This window comes from Fonsecaea pedrosoi, assembly GCF_000835455.1.
Source record: "Fonsecaea pedrosoi CBS 271.37 unplaced genomic scaffold supercont1.3, whole genome shotgun sequence".
Taxonomy (NCBI): Eukaryota; Fungi; Ascomycota; class Eurotiomycetes; order Chaetothyriales; family Herpotrichiellaceae; genus Fonsecaea; species Fonsecaea pedrosoi.
Window position 1 is genome coordinate 122,182 of NW_013550613.1, and position 24,403 is coordinate 146,584.

A 24,403-nucleotide genomic window follows, 5' to 3' on the forward strand; every position below is an offset into this window, starting at 1 on the left:
ATGCTTCACCTGCAATATGTAAAGCATCACTCCCTCGAGATCTCTGCGATCTCCTTGATAATACTGTATAGCAACAACTTTGCACAATGGCTCCTCTGAGGCTGCTCTCGCGTCCTGCTGCTGCCCTCTCTGCTGTGCCACGAACCCTCCCACGGCTGGTCCGCTTTCAATCCACTTCCAACAGCTATGAAAACATTTTGGTGTCTACACCCAGACCAGGCGTTGGACTCAGTACGTTTTTACAACTATGGTTGTGTCTACCACAGGGTACCGTCTGACATTTCCAGTCACGCTCAATCGTCCGAAAGCCCTGAACGCCCTCTCTAGTGCTCTGTTTGTCGAATTAAACGATGCCCTGAAGAAATACGAAGACGACAAGGATATTGGTGCTATTGTTCTGACCGGCAGTGACAAGGCATTTGCGGGTAAGGAAAAGAGCATATCTGCAACAGATTGATCGCAGACTGAAAGGTTGTAATTAGCCGGAGCAGATATCAAAGAGATGGCTCCCTTGACCTTTTCCGACGCCTATGTCAACAACTTCATAGCCCCTTGGTCTTACATGACAACCCTACGAAAACCCATCATCGCAGCAGTCTCGGGACATGCTCTTGGTGGAGGATGTGAGCTTGCCATGATGTGCGACATCCTGTACTGCACCAAGACTGCAAACTTTGGGCAACCCGAGATCAAGCTTGGCACAATACCAGGTGCAGGAGGGTCCCAGCGCCTCACTGCAGCCCTTGGGAAGAGCAAGTCTATGGAACTCATTCTCACAGGTAACAATCTTAGTGGCGAGGAGGCCGAGAAACACGGTCTCGCTGCCAAAGCCTTCGAGGGGGGAAACAAAGAGGTTCTTGAGGGTGCTTTAAACACGGCGGAAAAGATTGCTAGTTACAGTCGGGTGGCGGTCATTGCGGCCAAAGAAGTTGTCAACAAGAGCCAGGACCTTGGGGTCAGAGAGGGTGTTGAGTACGAACGACGCATATTTCACAGTTTGTTTGGTAGCCAAGATCAAAAGATTGGCATGAAGGCGTTTGCAGAGAAGAAAAAGGCCGAGTGGACTAACTCATGATGGCTGCTGCAACAAGGTCAAGCTCAGACACAGGCTCCGCTTTAGGAGTGCAGAGAATGCTGAGTTTGGGGATCTATGTATACACAGTGACAATCAGGAAATTGGTCTAACTTATAATAGATAAGGAAAGGCGTCCGGCCTCGTACTCGGTACTGCGACACCATGTATACCTAGCTGAGTTGAAAGGATACAAGAGATATAAAAGCCCCACAATATATGGACATGCCGTAGATAGATCCCTAGGCATGTACCGAGTTTCCAGTCAGTAAACACCTTTTAACTCCATTCACCGCTTCCTACGACGTACCGAGTACATCTCCCGCTATTTGGCCGGGAATGCCTCAGGGAAATCCAAGTTGAGGTCGTACGAAGTCAAGGATGGACCAAGGTCGTACAACTTTGAAGCCCCGAATCCGATGGCCCTGGAGGATCTGAGCCATACTCTGGGGGCCCAGCATGAAAATGGCCCAGAAGGGGTTCCACCGGGACATGTAAACACTGAGCTCGCCTGGGGAAAAGGTGTCTGACCCTCACGATGAGTTATCAAGGGGGCAGAAACCACTGGAGTCATCCTTGGGACATACGTACACCGCAATTATTCAAAGGATCAAAGCCAAGCCGAAAACCCTTCAAGTAGAAGACGCACGATGGCACCTTGAAGCCCGCTTACTGTCTGTAGCCTAACAGGCTATTTAGCCCTTTTGCCAGAGTATACCTAGCGACGGGATCCAAGCTTCAACTGGAGGTGACCCCTCCGAAACAGGTACTCGTATTACTTTGGACGAGCAGCAGAACTATTCGGAATGTTCCTTTGCGTCGCGATTCCCTGCTACCCGACCTACACCTCCATCCATATCTGACGGATAGTATGAAGTGGCCTAGCCTGGACCTCATACACAGAAGTACGTAGTATGGACACGAATTGAGCATTAATAATGCCTCCGGATGTATCACTCTGTTGTAGCCGTTCTCGGTACACGTACGTCCCTGGTCGGCTGGGAACAAATCCGGATTGACAGGGTCCGTTTAGATAAAATATCACTAATTTGTGGCTGGCCTTTTACCTTGTGTGTATGACAAACGCCACCAAATGACGAGGTGGATTGCCCCTCGCTAAAGAACCGTGAGTATGCAGTATGCCGCTATTGTCGAGTTGTGAGGCCTTGTCCTTGTGTGCGCAGTGTACAACTAAAGCCCTGCGTATTGTGCTCGTATAGTAAAACGAATATTTTGGGAATCTGGAGTGAGCGTCGAGGACGACAATGACTGAGACTTGACGTCGCTCCCTTTCCGCCGTCTGTTTCTTCTCTGAGACTCGTTTCTTTTCTCCCTTTCTCACCCTCTCCCACAAGTCACTTCGATGGTAGCAAACTTGTGATTTGGCTGCCAGTATTTGCAAAAACCCTGTCAGCACTCAATCCGACTCCCAAAGCCTCGTCAGGCCCACCAGTGCTACTGCTTACTCGACAAGGAGTGTGCTAGACTCTGGTCGACTCGTGTACCTCGTACTTGTGGGTGGGGTTAGCAGAAAATGGATTACTTGCCATGCTTTCGTATCTCCTCCTCAAACCGAACCCCACAACTCTTTGTCCTTTGAACCACCGTGTCAGGTCTCAGGAAAGGGGGGGCAAGACGGGTATCTCACCAGTTGATTCGCCACGTCGGCTGCGAAGGAATACTGGGACACTTCCAACCCATGGGCTTATGACCCTGGAGGCTGTTGGCCTGACCAAGCGACATGGTTGCTAAACCCAATTTGGGGGAAGAGCGCAAGAGGGGTTGCATACGGTATCGTTCACTGGTGCTGTTCTTTTGGCCTTTTGGTTGTCGTGTCTTTTGAGTGTTTGATCAGAGCTGACCCTCAGTCGAGCCATGTCCTCAGCGTATATAAGACCACCTTGTGTCCTGGCCATTTTTTCTTCTTCTGTGAACATCTCGTTAATCACTCACCATTGACCAAGGCCAGCTCCCTACCCCTCAATAACCATAGCCTTACCGATACAGCCCCAACACAAGATGGCTCCCTCAGCAGCCGCCGATGCTCCCGCCCAGGGATTCCAGCCAAAGCACATCGAAGACCGTCTCTTTATCAATGGTGAATTCGTTCCGTCAAAGTCAGGGAAGAAGTTCGACATCATCAACCCCAACAACGAGAAGTTGGCTGCATCGGTATATGAAGCTGGCGCCGAGGATGTTGACGAGGCGGTAAAGGCAGCCCAGGCTGCTTTCCCTGCTTGGTCGGCCCTTTCTGCTGGGGAGAGACAAGCCTATGTGGAAAAACTGGCCGATGCCATGGAAAAGAACATAGACGAGATCGGTTACCTAGAAGCCATTAGCATGGGCAAACCCTACATCGGTGACTGTAAGTCCTCGACGGCTGGCCCCTCAACAGCAGTGGCATTACTAACCCTTTACAGTCTTCGGCCATGTCGCGGTTCAGATCTTGAGATACTTGGCCGGCAGAGCCCTCGATGTCCATGGTGATTCGTCCCTGAATACCAAGGACATGGTTAACATCACGTTTCGTCAACCTTTTGGTGTTTGCGGTGCCATCATCCCCTGGAACGCGCCTCTCCTTATGCTCGTTAACAAAGTCGGACCGGCTCTGATTACAGGCAACACTTTGGTCCTCAAGTCTTCGGAGAAATCGCCCCTTTCTTCTCTTGTCGTTGGCAGACTTTGTCAAGAGATCGGCCTGCCCAAGGGTGTGCTGAACATTCTCAGTGGCTATGGTAGACCTTGTGGTGAGGCCATCGCCAAGCACATGGATATTCGAAAGGTCTCCTTTACCGGTTCAGTCATTGCCGGCCGAGCCGTCAAGAAGGCCGCCGCTGAATCCAACCTCAAGAACGTCACCCTGGAGCTGGGAGGCAAGAGTCCGTTGGTCATCTTCGACGACGCTGACCTGGCAAAGGCTGTCCCTGCCTCTGCTTTCTCCATCCTTGCAAACTCCGGCCAAGCTTGTATCGCCAGCTCACGGGTGTACGTCCATGCCAATATTGCTGATAAATTCATGGAAGCCATGAAAGCTGCCATGGTGCAGATGGGCACGTCTGGCGATGCCACGGTCGCCGGTACCCGACGTGGACCTCAGGCTGACAAGATCCAATTCGATCGTGTGATGGGCTACCTCAACTATGCCAAGGAGAACAAGCTGGATATTCCCATCGGCGGTGGCCGCGAAGGCACAACCGGTTACTTCATCGAGCCCACCATCATTGCCAATGCCCCCGAAGACTCGAAGGTCATGAAGGAAGAGATCTTTGGGCCCGTCGTGTGCATTAACACCTTCACCGATGAGGAGGAGGTATTGAAGCGTGCCAACGACACCGAATACGGACTGTACGCGAGTGTTTTCACAAAGGATATCTCTCGTGCTTTGCGCGTAGCCAAGGCTCTCGAGGCTGGATCGGTGGGTGTCAACTGCACGAGCCCGACCATGGCCTTTGACATGCCGTTTGGTGGCTTCAAGCAGAGCGGCGACGGCCGCGAGTTGAGCAGGTATGCGACGGATTATTGGACCGAGTTGAAGTCTGTCTTCATCTCTCTGTAAGCGAACCCTGTGAGCGTTCCCACGAGCAGAAGAGCTCGAAATGGATTAGTTTCAACACAATAGAAGTGAGAGATGTACCCGTGAGAAAGATTAATGAATCAATCCATCAACTGTGCCACTTGAAGACGAAGATTCTGATACTTAAACATATACACATGTACACTTGGGAGGTCAGGATTTGTAGCAGTCCCTAACAGGAGACTGATTACATGCCCACAGACTGCGTTATTCTAGGCTCATTCTTGTACGGTCCATGGGGTCTTGGAGTCAGTCTCTTCGGCATATCGCTTATGGAAGGCGAACATATTCATGGGCTTCAGGGTGCTCGACCTCAAAGGAAAGGTTGTCACACCTCACAAGGATTTCAAGATGCTGTCGAAAAACAGTATCGGTACAGAGTTACAGGGGACGAAGCACACAATAGGAAGTTATAGTTATCTATCATTGACAGAAATATGTGCCTCGATGGCCACTCACTAACTCACTCACTCACTGTATACTTGGAGTGTAAGTACGGCACCAAGCCGAAAAGGGCCTTGTCAGACTCTGTCATTTTTTTCCCCTCCACAGCCACGGGATCACTCAAGTCCACCTAGACAACACAACTTCATTGCCTACGAACCCATGCCATGAACCTCACCATAACCCCATTGCAACGACGAAGCCTCAGATCTTACAACTTTTCAGGCCAACCATCATTTCCAGCCTCCTCAGTGCCATCAAGCCGTGTCAAAATCAAAGTTGTCGTTGTGTGCTTCTGCTGTCAGACCATGCCACATTCCTCACAGGCAAACTCGGTTTCCTCCACCTCCTGGTGTCTGCCACTATCTAACCACCGATGAATGACTTGGAATCCACCACGCGGAACAATCTCAATCGGGAAGAACAATGAAACATGCCATCTTCTAGTGGCGATCGAAGAGCCCACCAGGTTGTCATAAGCTGTACCATGAATGGACGACCCTAAATTGGCTAAGACCGGACCCGGAGGCAGACACGGACTCCGGAGGATCAAAAGAAGTCCGGATACCCATGAGAGCCACAAGCGTCGCACGTTGGGTGTTGGAAGTTCTGGGGGCCTGCTTCTGGCCGTCTAGGGGGTGATAGATGAGCGGATAACCATTCTGTATCGACAACTGAAAAAGAAATTGACGAGGAAGCAGAGGAGAGAGGAAGGCCATTCGCTCCCCCGTTTCTGGGCTTGAACATGCGCCTTAGCATCAAGCACAACGACGCTGGTTCAGCATACAATTGAATTCTTTATGCCATGATGGCCACCAACTCCGTACTTCCGCCGCCTCCGCCTCATACTGACACGCCGGGCTTAAGAGCAAACCGGGCGTGTCGCCCTTGCGTCCAGATCAAAGCGAAATGCGTCCCATTGGAAGGGTCTGCCAACTCGATCTGTGTACGATGCCACCGCCTGGGCAAGTTCTGCACGACTCCGGCACCGCTGCCACGCAAACAGCGCAACAACGGCAGGTCAACGCGCGTCTCACAGCTGGAGGAAAAGATCAATACTCTGACGGATCTCTTGGCGCACAATGACGGCGATCCTGTTGCACGGCTTGAGCCTACCGTTGCTCCAAGTAGCGGCAGCCAGTACTCCCAGCCTGATAATCCGACTGTTGCGGAAAGTGTTGCTGGTTTTCCCAACGGACTATGGTCCGCCTCGCTCCCGACCCCAACGTCGATGGTGCCGACAGGGGGAGGCGACAGCAACACGACCAATCAGAGACAGTCCACCACAACTCACGTAACGAGCTGCGCAAAGTCTTTGAAATCTGTGGGAGTCAGTGTTGCAAATGCAAGCGATTCATTTCGAGTAACTCTGGCTCCAGTGTTGGAAGAAAAGCTATTCAGCGACTTCCGCACACAGATGAATATACACTTCCCTTTTGTGGTGATCCCCCCCCAAACAACAGCTGTTGCCCTTCGCGAGGAGAAACCATTTCTCTTCCGGGCATGCATCACGGTGGCCGCTCAAGCTGAGCCGTCATTACTACGGCAGCTTGCTGATGACTTGATGAGATACATCGGGGAGCGCATGCTGATGAAAGGGGAAAAATCTCTCGATCTCCTGCAAGGCCTCTTGGTATTCAGCTCTTGGTATCACTACTACTCTCACAGCAACCCGCAGGTGATGAACCTTCTACATTTGGTAACCGCATTGGTTGCAGACCTTGGGTTAAATCGACCTAGACAGCCAGCAGTACTGACCCCGATTGGCATGGTGGTTGACGCCGCCGAATTATTTCACGGCAAGCTGGCCAACCATGGTATCCAGACCTCTGACGACCAACGGGCCCTACTTGGAGTATACAGTCTGTCTGGGCTATTGTCGTCCTGCTTTCGGAGGTCGGACCCTATGCGCTGGACACAACACTTGGAAGACTGTTGCAATGCTCTCGTCGCCGCAGCAGAATACCCCTCTGATATCTATGCTGTCTATGTGGTCCGACTACATCGGAACGTAGAGGTCTATTCTCCCTCTCTCGGGCTGTTGACGACGTCTACTGTGCCTCTCCGGAGTTTCATGAGTTGTTTCGAAAAAGACCTCAAGCAATACGAGGAGAGTGTACCCCCCAGCCTGACGGGCAACGAGCTCCTGAAGATGCAGACCCAAAATGCTTATATCTGCCTTTTTGAAACTGTATTCGCAGTCCCCGCAGAGAGCCCGTATCACCGAGCCGAAGCACTATACAAGTGTCTCAGTCATGTCAGCCTATTGTTTGACAGCCTAGATGCCATCCCATGGCGGTGTGTACCAAATTTAACTTTCCCCTTTTGGCTGCATCTCATCCACGCTTTGGTTGTTCTAGCCAAGATGTCATTTCTTGTCCTCGATGGGTGGGACTTGCAATCGATAAGAGGCTCTCAAATGAGTTTTCCGTCCGCTATAGACCGAATGGCGCAAAAGATGGAAACGGTATCCCAACAGAGCCTTGCCGCTGGAGATACACCATCGAATAACGCCATTGCAGCACGCTTCAGCTTGTTCGCAGAGAAAATGCGTGCTTGTAAAAAGTGGTACGCCAGCAAGCTCAACGCAGAAGCCAACGTTGTAGCTCCGGGTCCAGACACCAGTGTGCTTTCGGGAACCATCTCCACCGAAGAGTTGTTCGGGGGTTTCGAGGACGGCCTCTGGCCAGACCTCATGGCTGATTGGAACGCCAACATACAATTCTAGCTCTATGCAGAGCAGCGAGACCCACCTGGTATAATGGTTCGAGCCGTCGCTCCGAGACTCTAACCTCCGACTGGCTAGGTGAGTGGTCGATGGTCTATACAAGGGACGGTGGAGGCCGGATACGGAGTGTAAAGCAGGGGTACCGGATCACAGGCCGCCCTCCCCAATCCGGGCTAATATAAACATCAGATGGCCCCATGTCCTTGGATTGTTGAGGCTTGTCACTGCCAATCCTCAATAGGCCATTCTTTTGAACGCAGTACTAGCCAAAATGAAGACGCGAGCTGACACCTCAACACATACATCGCCCGCTACCTCCACAAATGTCCCAACTGACCGTGCCGACGATGTTGAAAATGCACAATCATTGGGGTTGTCTTCTGCTAAAGAGGACGAGGAACATCAATACTTGGGACCACGCGCCTTGACACTTCTGGGTGGCTCCCTTCTGCTTGTTATATTGCTCGTCACTCTCGATGTCTCCATCCTTGCGACCGCCATTCCTAAGATTACGGATCACTTTCATACAATCGCCGATAGTGAGAACTCCCCCCTTTTCAGAAACACGACAGCACTTCGCAAGAGTTCTTGCCAGATGAGAGATAGTCTCGAGATACAGGCTAACAATAGTCGACAGTCGGCTGGTACCCTGCAGCATACATGATCACAAATGCATCTTTGCAGCCTCTCACCGGAAAAGTGTTCACATACTTCTCGCTTAAGCCAGCCTTTATCGCCTTTGTCGCCATTTTCGAATTGGGTTCACTAATTTGTGCCCTCGCCACGTCTAGCAAAATGCTGGTAGTGGGACGAGCAATCGCCGGTATGGGCTCATCAGGTCTGATGAATGGAGTCCTCACCATATTTGCCGTCTCTGCCTCTCCTTCGGTACGGCCTACAATGATGGGTCTCCTCATGTCATTCGCCGGTGCTGGACAAGTCATAGGGCCGCTGATCGGAGGCGCATTGACTGAACATGCATCGTGGCGCTGGTGCTTTTGGATCAATCTTCCCGTGGGCGCGGTGACCATTGTGGCGACCCTGTTCATCGGCTTTCCGGTATACAAAGCCGGTAAAACAAACTGGACCTTTCGAGACGTGATTCGCGACTTTGACATCACCGGATTTACCATTTTTGCGCCAGCCTGCATCATGCTCCTCCTCGCTCTAGAATGGGGTGGGAGTACTTATTCATGGTCGTCCGCTACGATCATTGGACTGTTTTGCGGCTCAGCAGGGGCAATTACAGCCTTCATCATTTGGGAGTACCGTCAGGGAGAGTCTGCCATGATTCCAGTGTCGCTAGTACGGCAGCGAGTCATTTACAGCTGTTTGATCAACGCTATGTTTCAATATGGCGGTATGACGGTCTTCGTCTACTACCTTCCCTTGTGGTTCCAAGTGATCAAATCCTTAAGTCCAACGATGAGTGCAGTCAACATTCTCCCAACTTTTGCGCTGCAGATTACAAGCGCCATTCTTATCGGTGCCCTAACGCCCTACTTCGGCTATCTCGCGCCACCAGCTACAACGGGTTCAGCTTTTGTTACAATCGCAGCAGGGCTGACCAGCACACTCACCATGCATACTGGCGCAGGTAAGTACGTTGGATATCAGATCCTCAACGGCGTCGGACGAGGCATCACAATGCAGCAACCCATCCAAGCGGTCCAGTCCATCGTTTCACCTGCCATGATCCCTGTCGCAACTGCTACTGTGGCTTTTGCACAAACTTTCGGCGCTGCGCTGTTCATCAGCCTTGGTCAAACCACATTCATCAACTTACTCAGTCATGCATTGCGCACTTATGCCCCCGGTGTGAATGCACAGGATGTAATCAACACTGGCGCGACGAACTACCTCGCCACGCTCCCTGCTGGGGGCGCCAACGCGGACACAAGGCACGGCGTGCTCCGGGCGTACAATCAGGCGATCACAAGTACATTCTACCTTTGTGTCGGATGCGGCGCCGGCGCCTTTGTGGCGAGTTTGGGACTGGGACGAACGAAGCTGGAGACGAAAAAGGACAAGAAGAAGAGGGACAAAGAGAAGGAAGACGCACAACAGCGAAGCGAGGCCGATGAGAAAAGGGGCGACATTTCGAGTTTCAGCGGCTTGATTGAAAGTGGTACGAGTGGATCGGCAAGGGACGGCACATCCTGAACTGGCCATTGCCGACGAAAGCAGAGAAACATACTCGGCCATGTCATGTTTCTGAAAAACAACGAGCTTCACGTCTCATCATGCTTGGGTCAAGCCTGGGGCATGGAGGAGATTGCAGAAAAGGGTGCCCCCCGGGGTTACAGAGCCCACGCAGGTGTGTTCGATTGGTTGGATAAATTTCGGGAGGATCAACGTCTGTATTACATCCACTCTCTTCGAGGTCATCACTCAATTGCTCGGGTGAAAGACGGACCATGAGTTGATACGCTGGATTCAGACAACGGATGGGAATCATCCAAAAAGGACAAAGGACATCTTATAACATGCGAGTTTCGTAGAAATAGATGGGTTATAAGCGGGTCTGGGGTGCTTGACGGTTTTACTATTGCTTCAATTCTATAGGGCAACATTTTTTATTCTCATCTAATCAGTATGTCTACCTAATTGTCTACTAGAGCATAGGAGATGGCAGTTTCTATATATCTTGTCCTTGTCTGTATATTTGTCATGCCTTGCTCTTTTTTGGCTTCGATAAGAATGAACGTTCTAGCCATCAAATCCACGACCACGTTAAACAAGACTGCTTTTACATGGATATTTATCTACTCAGTCCCAAGTCTTACAGAAAATCCAGCAGGAGAGTCCGACATCTCGACCATTTGAACTATATTGGAGCCTGACTCTCGTGCTGTTGGGATAGATACTGGAGCTTTAAGCACCAACTGCGAGTAAAGACTTGACGGTATCCACAACACTTTCCTCCAGGCTCCGGTACTTCAGGCCCAGCACCTCCTTGCTTCTCGAGTTGTCATACTGATAGCAGTCTTGTGGCCTGTCACTCTCGATCTTGTCGGGTAGCTTATCAGCCAGATCCGGGAAGCGCTGCTTAATAATCTGCGCAATGTCGGCGTTGGAGTAGTGGCCTGCTGTTGTCAGAAATCGTTTGCCACCTGCTTCGGGAACTTCCAAGGCTTTGACGTGAGCGAGCGCGACGTCCCTAACGTCGACCCAAATAAAGACGCCTGAAGGAGCAAGACCAGTATCCTTGGTCCGGCCTTGGATCATGTTTCTGACTCGTTCGTTGGAAGTGTTGATCGTATCGAGAGAATTGAGATAGTGCACAACGGGGCCAAGGACGAGTGGTGGATTGATGGTGGCAATGTCAAAGTTGGGCTTTTCCTTTTCGACAAACTCCCATGCCGCCCGCTCAGCGAAGGTCTTTGACGCACGGTATGCGTTCGCTGGGTTCTGAATGGCTTCTTCTTCCGTAATCGGGTTCCAGTTCTTCTCGCTGTAGATCTTTTCGTGCGACGATGGGTTTATAATCGCTGCAAAAGAACTCGTGATAACTATGCGTTTGACGGTAGGCGCGTACTTTTTGACAGCCTTGAGGATTCCAGTCGTACCAATGATGGCAGGATCTAGCAGATCTTTCTTTGGATCGGTGACGTTGTAATGGAATGGCGATGCCGTGTGCAAAACGCCCTCAAAGGGAGGATCTGATTTGACGGCCTCGTCAAAGGCATTTTCTTGTGCGATGTCGCCAACAATTACGTAGTTGAGTTTATCCTTTGGTAGGCCAGGATGATTTCTCAAGATCTTTTGACCCTTTTCTAGCGAGCGCACGGTAAAAACAACAGAGTGGCCCCGCTGAAGCAGGTAGTCGACACAGTGGGCGGCGATAAAGCCAGATCCGCCAGTCAGGAGAACTCTCATGTTGTTCGATGGTTGGTGATAACGTTTCCGAAAAAGTGTAGATAGGAAGATTTGACGTGGCTGAAGTGACTTGAAAGGATTTGTTTTGGCGAGCAGCATTAAGACTCTTTATACATTCTATAGCGACGGTAATAAAAGCTCGGCATTTGTCGGTAGAAAGTCCGTTTAACAAGGTTTGTCGTTCTTGCAAAATCGAATGTGAAGGACTCCTCACGTCATTTATTGCGTTCTGGCGCCAGTTTGTTAAGAGGTTTCAAGCCTAGCCAATCGAAAACTCCCTGTCTTTTATCTCATGATGGAGTTGATTGACTTCATCTCCGCTAAGCCCGTCGTAATCGATATCGTCTCTCCACAAACCACGCCCTTTGAGCGCTTTCTGGGTCCAATTCGGATATAACTGAGCTTGCGCCCTGGGGTTATCTTGAGTTGCTAGCCAGACCATCCTTCGCAAACCCCGTCGGTATTGCTCTGCCTGCGCGGGCATAATATCAGGGAGTGTCTTGAGCTGAGCTACGATCTGGTTTGGCGAAAGATTGCGAAGGTCGCGATATGATGTATAACCAAGTTGGATCAAGAGATTGGCTGTTTTTGGAGTGATGGCTAAGTCATGTTGAAGCTGTTGCTGCGTATTCATGTTATGCTGAATGTCCGACGTCTTATCTCCCGAGGCGGTGGATGAATGACACAAATCATGTTGTGGCGCGAGGGGGAAACTGCATTCCCTCTTCGGTAACCTCTTTGGCAGGCCCTGTTGGCAAATTAATTCGTAGCGAGTATTGTTAGTTGGTCTGGGTGGCGCTTGGGAGAGGCAGAGAGGCTGCGGCGGGGGAGGGGGAAGGTGGAAAGGCTGTGGAGACCCTGTTGCCACCTACCCACACCCCAACCGATGAACTTTACTGTACCTCGTAAGGCTAGCAGGCATGTCACATCGCTAACTTGACTCCTCTTCACGAAAACCACCCGCCCCAAAGTCATCAACATCATGGGCAATGACGGAGGAAGGTGAGTTCAGCCTCCATAGTCGTGAGATATCGATGTACAATGTACTGACCGTTGATAGCATCCCAACACGGCGTGAACTCGTCAAGGAAGCGGCGCGGAATCCAACTGCCTCCGAACTCAGAGACAAGCAAAAAGAGCACCTTGCTCATCGTTGGTCTACCTGCCCAGTCTCCCACAAACCCCTCGTCAAGCCTATCGTTTCAGATTACTCAGGCGATCTCTACAATAAGGACGCCATTATTCAGTTTCTGCTCCCTGCCGAAGCCAGCTCTGTGGACAAACAAGAGTACGAGAAATTTATTCAAGGTCGGATCAACAGTCTCAAGGATGTAGTCGAAGTGCAATTTGATGCAGAACACGATGACAAAACCAAGTCAGACCGATGGATCTGCCCTGTGACATCTAAAGAACTGGGCCCGAATACCAAAGCAGTCTACCTCGTTCCCTGTGGTCATGCATTTTCACAAGAGGCCATCAAAGAGATGAAGAGCGAGGGGAAATGTGTGCAGTGTGGCACTCCATATGAGGAAAGGGATGTTATCCCTATACTTCCAAGCACTGAGCAAGACAAAGCGCGGGTGATCGAGCGGATCGAGGCCCTGAGGTCTCTGGGACTCTCGCACTCTCTGAAAAAGGCCAATGCGAGCAAGAAGCGGAAGGCAAATGGTCACAGCAAAACAGACCAAGTGCAGCAAGCCTTGGAACAGAAAGCAACGGGGACCAATGGGCAGGAGAAATCAACACCGTCCAACACCTCCCTCCCTGCGACAAGCCAGGCAGGGAACTCGACAACAAATCTGCCAAATGGGATTAAGAATGCTGCAACCGCCAGTCTTACCGCCCGAGTCATGGAAGAGGAAGCAGCTAGGAAGAAGAGAAGGCGTGAGAACGAAAATATCAGCTCCTTGTACTCTAAGAAATCAGACGAAAAGAATCCAAGGGATGCCGATTTCATGACCCGAGGGTTTTCGATCCCTGCGAATGCCCGACACAAATAGTCCTTTAGACGTTGGACGGAAGGACACCTGAGGCCTCCAATCCGCTTACAAGGACATGTCTTGAGCTCCAGAAAATCGACATTCTTGTTAGGCCGTGTTGACAATACCTCTGAGCACTCAACAAGGCCCTGGACCCTATCAATGCGCCTGTGGGCAGTGTCTCATGAATCAGCAATCATAATCAAACACCAGCAGCTGCTCGAGCAACAACACGCAGATACTTGTACAAGTTGGCTTATCCAAATGTACCCGTGTCCATGGGCCATGCCGAATTCGGCCATTCGAGGCTGGCTTACTCTCCCCTGTGGCTTATTGGCTCACGTCCGAACCGTGACCGGACTATTCCACCGCAGAGTATGATTATTGGGGATAGTCATGTTGGCTCTAACTCAAGGTATGCAGCCTTGCTCTGATGTTTGTGCTCTGACCTACTGTCCGTGGAACCGTTGGACATTGGTGTTTCTCACCGCGACCGGCTCTAGATGTTGCAGGCATCTCACGATATCCGGTGTAACGACATCCCTCTTTTCAAAGGTCTCCAGCTTACTGCATATACTGGGCGGCAACAACATTGTCCCACCAATACGGCGGCTCGAGTATAAATCAGAGCACATCCTCACGAAATACCTAGAGTGTTTGATACAAAACAGTCCTCCCAGTATACCCACCGCAAAAGGTGCGACGTGATCTGCCACCGACTAGGAAGAAGACTCTCAAGCGTTTCAACCTCGCAAACTCAAACGCACCATGTCGAGGTTTCCTTCCTTCACCAAAACATGGCATCACTCGCCTTACGCTGCCATCGATCCTCTGGAGCCTTCTCTATCGGCTCACGGAAAGGCTGTTTTCATTACTGGCGGTGCAACTGGAATTGGCAAAGCAACAGCTATCGCCTTTGCAGTGGCCAAGGTACGCGCTGTCGTTATCACAGGGCGGACCAAATCCGCACTTGATGGCGCGAAGGTCGAGATTGAGGAAGCAGCCAAGGCTAGAGGTAGCGTCGACTTCCAGTGCCTTGTATTCCAAGCCGACGTGGCATCTGCACAGGCCATGGATAATGCTTTTTCCCAGACCGTTAAAAAGTTGGGCCGAATTGATGTTCTCGTCTCCAACGCAGGGTATCTGGATCGTCACTCTCTCCTTGCGGAATCAGAGCTTGAAGACTATTGGCAATGCTTCGAGACGAACGTCAAAGGCGCTCTCGTTGTCATCAAAGCATTCTTAAAGACCCGTCCACCAGCACAAGTGCCCTCGGTGGGACCACACGACTCGTCAGCTTCCAAGCCCGTCATCATCAATATCTCGACTGGTGCTGCACACCTACCTCCACCACTGATACCTACATTCTCCGCCTACGCCGCCTCGAAACTTGCAGCTCTGCACATCTTTTGCTTCCTCCAAGCCGAACACCCCGATGACCTCGTCGTGTTCAACCTACAGCCTGGTGAAATCCCGACCGCAATGGCAAGAAAAGGACAGCGAGACATGGCGAAGGATGATGTGCGGTTACCAGCGTCCTGGTGCGTTTGGGCTGCCGCTAAAGCTGAGACTGATGCGAAGTTCCTCACAGGAAGGTTAATTTGGGCCAATTGGGATGCTGAGGAGTTGTGTGAGAAGAGGGAGGAGGTCGAAAGAGGGGGTCTCTTGAAAATGGAGTTAAAGGGCTGGGGTGAAGAGTTTGTAGAGAGATATGTCGATTGACGCGATGCTGCATGACAGAGGCCAATGGACGAGAGCGACATTATGAGATCGAAGAAATGACTCAAAAGAACCCCATATGTAAACAGCCATGAAGGCATGTCTACGGACCTACACCCACATCCTTTGTTTCATCATGTCTGCAGTAAATTTCAATTATTCTCTCGCTGAATATCTGGTTCACCCAACTTGCTTTTGCTCACCTTTGCGAGCTGCGAATAAGGCCAATTGCTCCCTCTAGGACTGGACGCATGAATATATACAGATTCCATCCATTGAATCAGTATTGCAGCCACGGAGTGCTTTTCATCTCTTTGCATCGTTCTTCCTCTGTGAAGCTTCCTAAAAGCGGCGTTTATTCCGCTCAGCAATTTACGCGTCGAGCGCGTTGACCTCAATCATCCTTTGACCGCATCCAGAGTGACCCAATGCGACCATTCATTCAATCACTCCATGGCCGAGACCTCCGATTGCTAGAGAGCATCATTCGTCCCCGGACCCTCCTCACGGGCCACAAGCAGCACCGAGAAACCGTAAAGCCTACCTTCCAACCATGGCTCGCTCGAGGCCAACAGAGGGGGGCAAAATCGGTGTCAAGGAAGAAAGTGAAAGATCTACAACAGGGCACGATCCAGGCTGAACCCCTACCTGACTTACTTGCCGATGATGAGCCCCAGTACCCGACGGTCCTCAAGGGTGCGAGATCTAACATGGCCAAATTTGACAACTGCGTCCTCCTCACCCGAGTCGGCAATTTCTACGAGTTGTACTTTGAACAGGCGGAAGAATATGGGCCTCTCCTCAATCTCAAAGTCGGCCACAAGCAGACCAAGCTAGGGCCTGTCGCAATGGCGGGATTTCCCTTTTTCCAGTTGGACAGGTTCTTGAAAATGCTTGTCCAAGATCTCAACAAATATGTGGCTATATGTGAAGAATTCCTGGTCCAGGTCTCTGGCAAGGTCAAATCCGGTGGTCTCAAACACGATCGTCGGGTGGCACGAGTGATAACCCCGGGTACGTTGATTGACGAGAAGTTCCTGGATCCGTACGAATACAACTTCCTGCTATCGATTGCCCCGGAGCCTGTCATGATCGAGCAAAGCAATGGTGGTGTGGGAGCTCCAGAACCAGAGCCTGAGCAAAAGCTCGGTCTTGCTTGGTTGGACCTATCTACTGGCGACTTCTACACGCAGATCACAGGTCGTGGCTCATTGTCGTCAGCATTGACCAGAATTGATCCCCGGGAGATCATTCTGCCTTCTAACATTCCCGAAGAAATTCAAAATGAGGTGCAGAATATAGTCGGCCGAGACCATCGACTACTCACGTTGCATGAGACAGATAGTGATTTTATATCCATGACCGAATGGAATGAGATGCTCGAATCTCCCGTGCCTGCAAACGCAGATGAGAGTTTCAGCGTGGCAGAAAAGCATGCTGGGCACCGACTTCTGGACTATGTTCGCCATCGGCTGCAGGGCTTACAGCTTCGTTTGCAGCCTCCACGTCAACGGGAAATACAGGCTATCCTGAACATTGACCGTAACAGTCTCAGAGGCCTGGAGATTTTGGAAACCGCCCGAGACGGCCTTGGAAAGGGGAGTTTGTTTCATGCTGTCAAGAGGACCTCAACTAAAAGTGGTGCACGCCTTCTACGAGACCGCCTCACATCCCCGTCGGCCTCGCTTGGTGAAATTAATGATCGGCTCGATTTGGTCACAGTCTTCGTTGAAAACCAGGAATTTGCGGAGTCGTTGATCTTCCGACTTCGAAGAACATTCGATGTCCAACGCATCGTTCAGAAATTTGCGCTGAACAAAGGAGATGCGGATGACATGTTGTCATTAGCAAGCGCCATAACCGAAACCGTCGCGACGAATGATCTTCTACAGTCGTTGGAACAGGACTTGAACCTGGCAGAAACCAACCGGACGAACCAAGCACATGTGGTGCTTCCTCTCCGGAAGCTTCTGCAGCGTTTTGAGCTGCAAGGGCCAGCTGAGCTCCAGGCTCGGATCTCTTCGGCTATTGACGAACAAGGCCTCATGCAGAAGCATCGGCTTGAAGAAGACGAAGCAGCAAGTGTTGCGGCCATGGCACATGATGTCGTATTGCAAAGTGGTCCAGAGGAATTGGATTTATTGCCCAAGGCTGTCAAAGCCCGCAGCAAATTGGAGGATCAAAAGAAGGACGAGATCGAACTTGAAGAGCCCTGGATAATGCGTCGCGATGCTAGTGAGACGCTGCACCGATTACACGAAGACCTGGACTCGCTCCAGACAGAGAAAGTTCACCTAGCGAACAGGCTGCGAGAGGAACTCTCAGCGCCGACGTTGATGCTGAAGTCCACACCTGGCCTCGGCCACATTTGCCATATTCGCAGTGCCACAGGCTTTGATCGAGAGAAATTGGATTCACTCCATGCCAAGATGGTCTCATCCTCCAAGAGTACTCGTTCCTTCTATCTGGGCGACTGGACTCGGTTGGGCCGCCGGATTGACCAAGCGATTCTAAACATCCGCGAGGAAGAGAAGCGAATCTTTGCAACGCTGAGGGAGCTTGTCATCAAGAACCTGGTAACACTGAGGCGCAATGCGGCAATAATGGACGAACTAGATGTTGCATGCGGCTTTGCCCTCCTCGCGAGGGAGCAATCGTGGGTTCGACCTCTCCTCAACAACGGTACTGAGCACAAAATCATCGGGGGCCGGCATCCTACAGTCAAAGCAGGGCTAGAAGAGCAAGGTAGATCTTTTGTCAGCAACAATCTCGTCCTTGACCACAAGGAGCGAATGTGGCTGGTGACAGGACCCAACATGGGTGGGAAGAGTACGTTTCTCCGGCAGAATGCTCTGCTTACATTACTTGCTCAGGCCGGCTCGTACGTGCCAGCCGTCCACGCTGAGATCGGGCTTGTGGACCAGATCTTCAGTCGGATAGGGGCTGCGGATGACTTGTTTCGAGACCAATCTACCTTTATGGTGGAGATGCTGGAGACAGCAACGATTCTGAAGCACGCCACTCCCAAGTCATTTGTGATCATGGACGAGGTAGGGCGAGGCACGACCCCGGAAGACGGAACCGCCGTTGGATATGCGAGCTTGTATCACCTCTATCACATCAACAAATGCCGAACACTCTTCGCGACCCATTTTCATGGCCTGGCAGATATGACACGAAAATGGTCCAAACTGGGCTGCTATTGTACTGATGTGCTGGAGGATGAACATGGCTCGTTCATGTTCCTGCACCGATTGAAGAGGGGCATCAATAGACAGTCTCATGCGTTGAAGGTTGCAAAGTTGGCCGGACTGCCTCCAGCAGCAATCAAAGTTGCAGAAGATGTTCTCAAACAGATTGCCGCGGAAAGTAAGATACAGGAACAATCTGCAGCAGATGCTGTAGAAGAAAAGGAAAAGTCCTTGATGGTTGGGACCGGATGACCACCCGTGTCACTTGCTCATTCATCTGGGAATCTCGGAGGCTGTTGAATCTCACCTGGTGCTGGTTTCGACGTCGCAACCGTGCCACAATTCTTACACGTCCGGGCGTCCATATCGTTCTCAAACGCCAACACTCCTTCCTTGATCTGGGTGCCCAGGTCCGTGAGGTGAAAGCTCGCCTCATGAACAATATTATGGCAACTCTTGCAATACCATCTTAGCGTGTCAACTGAGTCCTCTGGCCGCGGCTGTTCCAGTACAACGCCCACGGTGTCTGCAAATCGGACAGGGTTGTGCGGAGTATTGGGAGGAAGGAGGAACATTGAGTTCTCATGAATGGGTATGTCGACAGGCGTGTGTGGTGTGGTTGAGGTGTCCATGGTCTTCAGCAGCATGGAGCCCTTATGCTGGTAAAAGAACTCGGACGTGGTGTTGATGTGGTAGTCTGTTCGAGCATTCGGGCCACCGACAACCATAACTGTCAGGCCACCAGTAGAGGACGAGGGCGCATAGACACAGTAGTTGTTGATGGGCGGCTTGAGCAGGTGCGAGTTATCTTTGAGCCTGAGAAACCGTCAGCGAGAAGCCGTACCACATAGAACTGCTCAATTGTTCTCGGTACCATTTGGGCAGATTTAACGCGGCGGCCATGGTGGAGTGGCTCCTGGAGTGGCACTGGGTCAGTTTGAGAGGGAATTGACGTGCACACAGCCGTGTAGCAGCGAAGAGCCTGAACTGTGTACGACCAACTGGGATATATCTAGGCGCACTCCTGGCTGCCTTCATCGAATGCGGCTATGTTCCTGACTTACTAATGTAGGCAGCAGAGGACGGCGGCCCGCGAATATACAGTAGCAGTGAGTAGGTCTTGGGAAAAAGTCAAATGCTGATCGAAGCCGACGGTTAACGTCAGAGGCAAAAAGCAGCGGGAGAAATCAGATCGAGTCCAACTGCGGAGAAAATTTTGGCGTGCTGCGGAGAAGCGGCCTGTTGGACTTTTTTTTTCTGATGAATGTTTAGAGAAAGTCCATTCTCAAGCGCAGACACATGAAACTGGCGCACTCACAAAAAACATGAGCTGACCCTGGATCTTTTGACTCTCCTATACCAAAAATGTCGACCTCACGACCTCCCCTCCGATTCTCCTCCCACAAATCCCTGACTTCGCGCTTGATCCTCTCTACGCTGCTTGGTCGTCCCATCCGCATCGATCAAATCCGTCCTAATTCACCCACCAACCCAGGGCTGGGGCCACACGAAATCTCCTTCTTGAGACTCCTCGAAGCAGTCACGAATGGCTCACACATTGAAATCTCGTATACGGGCACGGTGCTGTTGTACAAACCCGGGTTGATCACTGGGTCGGCGCCGGGCAGTGGAGCGGACGGCGTCTCGGGCGTGTTGAGACACGAGATCCCTGCCACGAACACACGAGGACTGGCCTACTTTTTGGTTCCGATGTGCCTGCTGGCGCCCTTCAGCAAGGCCAAGTTCAACATCTTGTTCACTGGTCCCGGCGTGATCACGAGTTCGACCCCAGAAACGTGGGGGGATATGAGCGTGGACTCCGTCAGAACAGCAATTCTGCCTCTCTACGCGAAGCTTGGCATTGAGAGAGACATTGAGCTGAGGATTCTAAAACGGTCCAATCCTGGCCCCAGGGGCATGGGTGGCGCGGGAGAAGTACAGTTGGTGTTCGGCCACCAAGTGCGGCTGCCCAAGACTTTACATATGCTCAATTCAGGGAGAGTGAAGCGGATCAGAGGCGTGGCTTATTCGACAGGCGTGAGTGGACAGAACAATGCAAGAATGATCGAGGCAGCGAGGGGCGTGTTGAACCAGTTTGCAGGCGACATTTATATCTTTTCGGACGTCAGCAGTGCCACTCTGGTGCCTGCACCGACAAAAGACAACCCAAATGCCAAAAGGAAGGTTGGGCTCGGGTTTGGCCTGTCGCTGGTGGCTGAGACTTCGTCCGGATGTTTGTACTCTGCAGACTCAGCAAGCCCTCCGGAGGGAGGGAAACCGCCCGAGGATATTGGACGGATGAGCGCATTCCAGCTCCTCGAGAGCATCGAGCGAGGAGGATGTGTGAGTCTGGAGTCTATCGACACCGTTTTCACCCTGATGACCATGGGCTCTGAGGATGTCGGCAGAATACAGGTGGGGCGAGATGTACTGGCCAACGAGCATACGATTCAATTAGCAAGAGATCTGAGTGCATTTGGCTCGGCGGGGTGGGGAATTCGAGATGTCGAAGGTGGGAAGGGAGAGGGACAGCTCTTGGTCAGTGTTGTGGGCAGAGGAGTGGGCAACGTCGGGCGGAAAATCGGTTGAAGACATGGTATTCATAGTGCCCACTGGGCGCTTGACCTTCGATTTAAGCACGATCAGATCCTCTAGGTATGCGACGTCCTTCAGAGAAGACAAGATTCGCTACAGCTTCGCAAACCGACAGAATGCAGCATCGGCCTCCCGACCACCTGCCACCAGGGTCCCGGGTCTTATGACGAAGTCACAGCTGGGAGGCGCCAGATATTCCTCTGATCGAGATGTGCGACGTCAGCACGGCGTCGAAAGTGCGCCTTGCTGACGAGAGGACAGAAGGATGCCAGCGACGGATTTGATAGCTCGACACGGCGTCCAAGTCCCCACGCTCATTAATATAGCAGCCATGGTCAGCAAAAGCACGGACATGTCGACCAGTCATTCATCAACCCGCGACAAAGCCAGACACAGAACCACAGTTATTCCCAACACGCCGGCGAGGAGCGTGAGTGTTACGACACCCTGTTCGAAGAAAGAAGCTGCTACTCCAAACCGTGTTCAGATAGTACGGAAACGATTGCGTCCTGATGATTCATCCGTGCCCAATCCATGGCGCCCCTCCCTTTCGAATCCCGCAAATCCGCCCTGACCTCATTGTCGCCCAAAAGCATTTCTACGATACGCACGTTGCCGTTTGCCGCGGCGTATGACAACGGCGATCGGCCTTCGGCGCCTGTCGCATTCTCAGAAGAGACCGTACGTCTTTTTGCGACTCGATGTCCCTGGAACAGAAGAAGCAGCAGACTTGCTCGCCCTTTGTCAAGCTCGGTGCCGCGCCGTCTCTCAGCTCTCGGGCAAGGAAGTTGGTAAGTACAGTGTTGCCACACCCTGCATCGCCTGTCAACCACAGAACAGCTGGCTTAGGTTCGGCCGGCCAATCGCGATATTCTCGAGTGAGACGGACCAGACACAAGTACCGTGCAAGGGCTCATCAATAGGAACATCAGGTTGTCGGCTTAACGTCGCCATGTATCTACTTTCCGATTCTGTGAAAGCTTTCATGTGCACTTTAGCCTCTCCCTCAGCACTGGCTAGGAATATTGACGTACAATGATACGAGGTGTCTGGCGTCATCTGCTTCACAGCATAGACTATGGCTCGCGCCAGTGGTTCGTAACCAGGATCATTCCTTGACGAGAAGCGGCACATGGCCATGTGATCGGCTTGAATAGAGATCTCGATTTCCTCCGGTAGTCCAAGAATGGCAGATTGTTTTTCAACGACCTCCAGATTTTCTCAGCACACGATATGAAAAGATTTCAGCAGCCTCGAAATGGACTCACCAGTTTAGAACAACCAGGAGGTATCACTCTTTCGTAGCACGAAATAATGGTCATGGCAGCGGCTCTTCGTTTGAATGATTGGTTGACCTCATCGAGCTTTGCCGAATCTCGCGACAACATGCTGAATAGATCGAGCCTCATCGAACCAGTAAAATTCGAGGTGAATGAGAGATTCAACCAGAAATTGATAAATGTTGCCAGGGGAGCCAACGCTGCGATCTGACTCCCTCTATGTGGCGTACCCTAAACACAATCAACCGGGTTGCGCGCAAAACATCGGCAAAATAGTCAAACTAGTTTGCCATGACCATTGCCTACGACGACATCCTGTCAACTTTGATGCTTCATATCCAGAGATTTGGTGGTACCTCTTTCGATAACCGTCCCGAGTTGTGAAGTTTCGCTCACCTGCTCGGTCAGAAACTTTAAGCCATGGAGTAGGTCGTTCGCGGCGTCGCTGATGCCTGTCACGGAGCGGCTGAAGGCTGGTGCAGATTCATACCCAAAGGAATAAATTCGTGCGCCATCCAAGTCTTTCGGAAGAAGTTGTGAAAGCCACAAGGTCGGTGTCTGGGGATCGCGGCTCGCCCAAGTCCTGTAGTAATCACCTCCGAGACCGAGCACGGCAACAATGCTGACTTCGTAAGTCTGGTCAGATATAGGTGTTTCTGGTAGTGAGGGGAGTCTTCTGAGCCCATAGCGGCGGGAATCGTCTGCCAGAGCTTGCAGTTCTGGAGGTAATCGCTCCTGTTCAACACTCGATGCTTCATCCTGGGCATAGTTATCAGCGTCCCGCACAGCAGCCGATGTGACAATGGTGTTAACACATCCAGAGCGCCTGTTTGCCCGCCTCCGTCTCTGCTTCGAAGGCGCTTTCCTTTGATTTGCCGGATGAACCTCTTCATCGTGTTATAAACCCCATCAGTAAGGCTAGCGGAAATCCATACAATACAGACCGTGCTATCATATCCCAAGGATACAATCCCCTTTGGAGCAAACCTGCGTTCAGCCTGATCATCTTCAAACAGGTATCTAGTGTGGCACTAGATACTTGCTTGACCCGGCGTCGGGCATTGAGCGACGGGACGGGAGACCCTCAAACTTTTGTATGATCCAATAGATGAAGCGTTTGGGGTTGTTCCCTCCAGGTCGGCGTCGAGCCAGGCTGTTTCGAGAGGAGGTACACTGTGTTTCAGGTACGAGGACGAATAGAGGGGGAGAACGCCCTGGCTTTGAGAGCGGCCCAGCACGCGCCCGGCTAATTCTCTACCCCACTAGCCCGCCATCTTCGGTGTCACGTGACATTGCGATGCACCGAGCTGCGACGCAAGCCAGGTCGTATGGAGGATCACGTACTAGATTAAGTGTATCGATATAGTAGTTCTAATACACTTTTTGCAAATTCTTTCACCTGAGTGCAAGTAACACTTCTTGGCCATCTGCCCGCCCAGCCGCCTTGGCTCGCGCCGAGATGTTGGCGCCCGACGCAGTAGCCAATAGGAGAAAGTACATCGGAAGAAATCAAGGCGAAATCCCGTGACTCGGCCTTCCCGGGACGCCCGGATGCTGGCGACGAGGCTTCGGAGCTTGTGAAAAAGCTTTGGATCCTTTAGCTCTGCATAATGACACAACCAGGTCTCTGGCATAACATCCGAGAGGATGACCTTGTGTAACACAATTCTGTCATGAGAAAAGGACGAGAGAGCAGTGTTGGAGAATGTCACCGCCGTCCTTTTGTTCAGAGTCCCTACCTACACCTGGAATTGTAGTGTATGGATCCACCACTCTCTTAGACTTGCCAGATATGTACCTCGTATACCTCGTAGAGATACGCATAAGGGAGCGGGGCAGAAGAAAGGCGGGACGAAAGAGGAGTTGAACAAAAAAGAATCAATGACGACTCCTTGTACTAATGTGGTCCCTCAACCTCTTCATTATGCTCGCACAGAGTGAT

At 51.5% G+C, this 24,403-nt stretch overlaps 12 protein-coding genes across 12 annotated transcripts; 8 read left to right on the forward strand and 4 right to left on the reverse strand.

Annotated features, from left to right (window-relative positions):
• Window positions 1-86: 86 nt before the first annotated feature.
• Window positions 87-1,075, forward strand: Z517_03906 (uncharacterized protein; the record flags this gene model as incomplete). Its single annotated transcript, XM_013429237.1, has 3 exons — window positions 87-231; window positions 288-425; window positions 483-1,075. 3 exons carry the CDS (start codon window positions 87-89, stop codon window positions 1,073-1,075), a joined length of 876 nt encoding a protein of 291 aa, XP_013284691.1.
• A 2,016-nt stretch (window positions 1,076-3,091) lies between these two features.
• On the forward strand, window positions 3,092-4,628 carry Z517_03907 (uncharacterized protein; the record flags this gene model as incomplete). The annotated part of the gene is made up of 2 exons (XM_013429238.1): window positions 3,092-3,437; window positions 3,493-4,628. The coding sequence occupies 2 exons, from the start codon at window positions 3,092-3,094 to the stop codon at window positions 4,626-4,628; spliced, it is 1,482 nt and encodes a 493-aa protein (XP_013284692.1).
• A 1,270-nt stretch (window positions 4,629-5,898) lies between these two features.
• Z517_03908 (uncharacterized protein) lies at window positions 5,899-7,818 on the forward strand (the record flags this gene model as incomplete). Its single annotated transcript, XM_013429239.1, has 1 exon — window positions 5,899-7,818. One exon carries the CDS (start codon window positions 5,899-5,901, stop codon window positions 7,816-7,818), a length of 1,920 nt encoding a protein of 639 aa, XP_013284693.1.
• A 271-nt stretch (window positions 7,819-8,089) lies between these two features.
• On the forward strand, window positions 8,090-9,981 carry Z517_03909 (uncharacterized protein; the record flags this gene model as incomplete). The annotated part of the gene is made up of 2 exons (XM_013429240.1): window positions 8,090-8,357; window positions 8,456-9,981. 2 exons carry the CDS (start codon window positions 8,090-8,092, stop codon window positions 9,979-9,981), a joined length of 1,794 nt encoding a protein of 597 aa, XP_013284694.1.
• A 711-nt stretch (window positions 9,982-10,692) lies between these two features.
• Z517_03910 (uncharacterized protein) lies at window positions 10,693-11,697 on the reverse strand (the record flags this gene model as incomplete). The annotated part of the gene is made up of 1 exon (XM_013429241.1): window positions 10,693-11,697. One exon carries the CDS (start codon window positions 11,695-11,697, stop codon window positions 10,693-10,695), a length of 1,005 nt encoding a protein of 334 aa, XP_013284695.1.
• A 259-nt stretch (window positions 11,698-11,956) lies between these two features.
• Window positions 11,957-12,331, reverse strand: Z517_03911 (uncharacterized protein; the record flags this gene model as incomplete). Its single annotated transcript, XM_013429242.1, has 1 exon — window positions 11,957-12,331. One exon carries the CDS (start codon window positions 12,329-12,331, stop codon window positions 11,957-11,959), a length of 375 nt encoding a protein of 124 aa, XP_013284696.1.
• Window positions 12,332-12,679: 348 nt separating this feature from the next.
• Window positions 12,680-13,697, forward strand: Z517_03912 (uncharacterized protein; the record flags this gene model as incomplete). The annotated part of the gene is made up of 2 exons (XM_013429243.1): window positions 12,680-12,699; window positions 12,758-13,697. The coding sequence occupies 2 exons, from the start codon at window positions 12,680-12,682 to the stop codon at window positions 13,695-13,697; spliced, it is 960 nt and encodes a 319-aa protein (XP_013284697.1).
• A 747-nt stretch (window positions 13,698-14,444) lies between these two features.
• Z517_03913 (uncharacterized protein) lies at window positions 14,445-15,398 on the forward strand (the record flags this gene model as incomplete). The annotated part of the gene is made up of 1 exon (XM_013429244.1): window positions 14,445-15,398. One exon carries the CDS (start codon window positions 14,445-14,447, stop codon window positions 15,396-15,398), a length of 954 nt encoding a protein of 317 aa, XP_013284698.1.
• Window positions 15,399-15,823: 425 nt separating this feature from the next.
• Window positions 15,824-18,838, forward strand: Z517_03914 (uncharacterized protein; the record flags this gene model as incomplete). The annotated part of the gene is made up of 1 exon (XM_013429245.1): window positions 15,824-18,838. One exon carries the CDS (start codon window positions 15,824-15,826, stop codon window positions 18,836-18,838), a length of 3,015 nt encoding a protein of 1,004 aa, XP_013284699.1.
• A 17-nt stretch (window positions 18,839-18,855) lies between these two features.
• On the reverse strand, window positions 18,856-19,489 carry Z517_03915 (3-hydroxyanthranilate 3,4-dioxygenase 1; the record flags this gene model as incomplete). The annotated part of the gene is made up of 2 exons (XM_013429246.1): window positions 18,856-19,402; window positions 19,461-19,489. The coding sequence occupies 2 exons, from the start codon at window positions 19,487-19,489 to the stop codon at window positions 18,856-18,858; spliced, it is 576 nt and encodes a 191-aa protein (XP_013284700.1).
• A 462-nt stretch (window positions 19,490-19,951) lies between these two features.
• Window positions 19,952-21,175, forward strand: Z517_03916 (18S rRNA biogenesis protein RCL1; the record flags this gene model as incomplete). The annotated part of the gene is made up of 1 exon (XM_013429247.1): window positions 19,952-21,175. One exon carries the CDS (start codon window positions 19,952-19,954, stop codon window positions 21,173-21,175), a length of 1,224 nt encoding a protein of 407 aa, XP_013284701.1.
• Window positions 21,176-22,006: 831 nt separating this feature from the next.
• Window positions 22,007-23,354, reverse strand: Z517_03917 (uncharacterized protein; the record flags this gene model as incomplete). Its single annotated transcript, XM_013429248.1, has 5 exons — window positions 22,007-22,161; window positions 22,216-22,390; window positions 22,450-22,692; window positions 22,858-23,220; window positions 23,277-23,354. 5 exons carry the CDS (start codon window positions 23,352-23,354, stop codon window positions 22,007-22,009), a joined length of 1,014 nt encoding a protein of 337 aa, XP_013284702.1.
• Window positions 23,355-24,403: the final 1,049 nt, after the last annotated feature.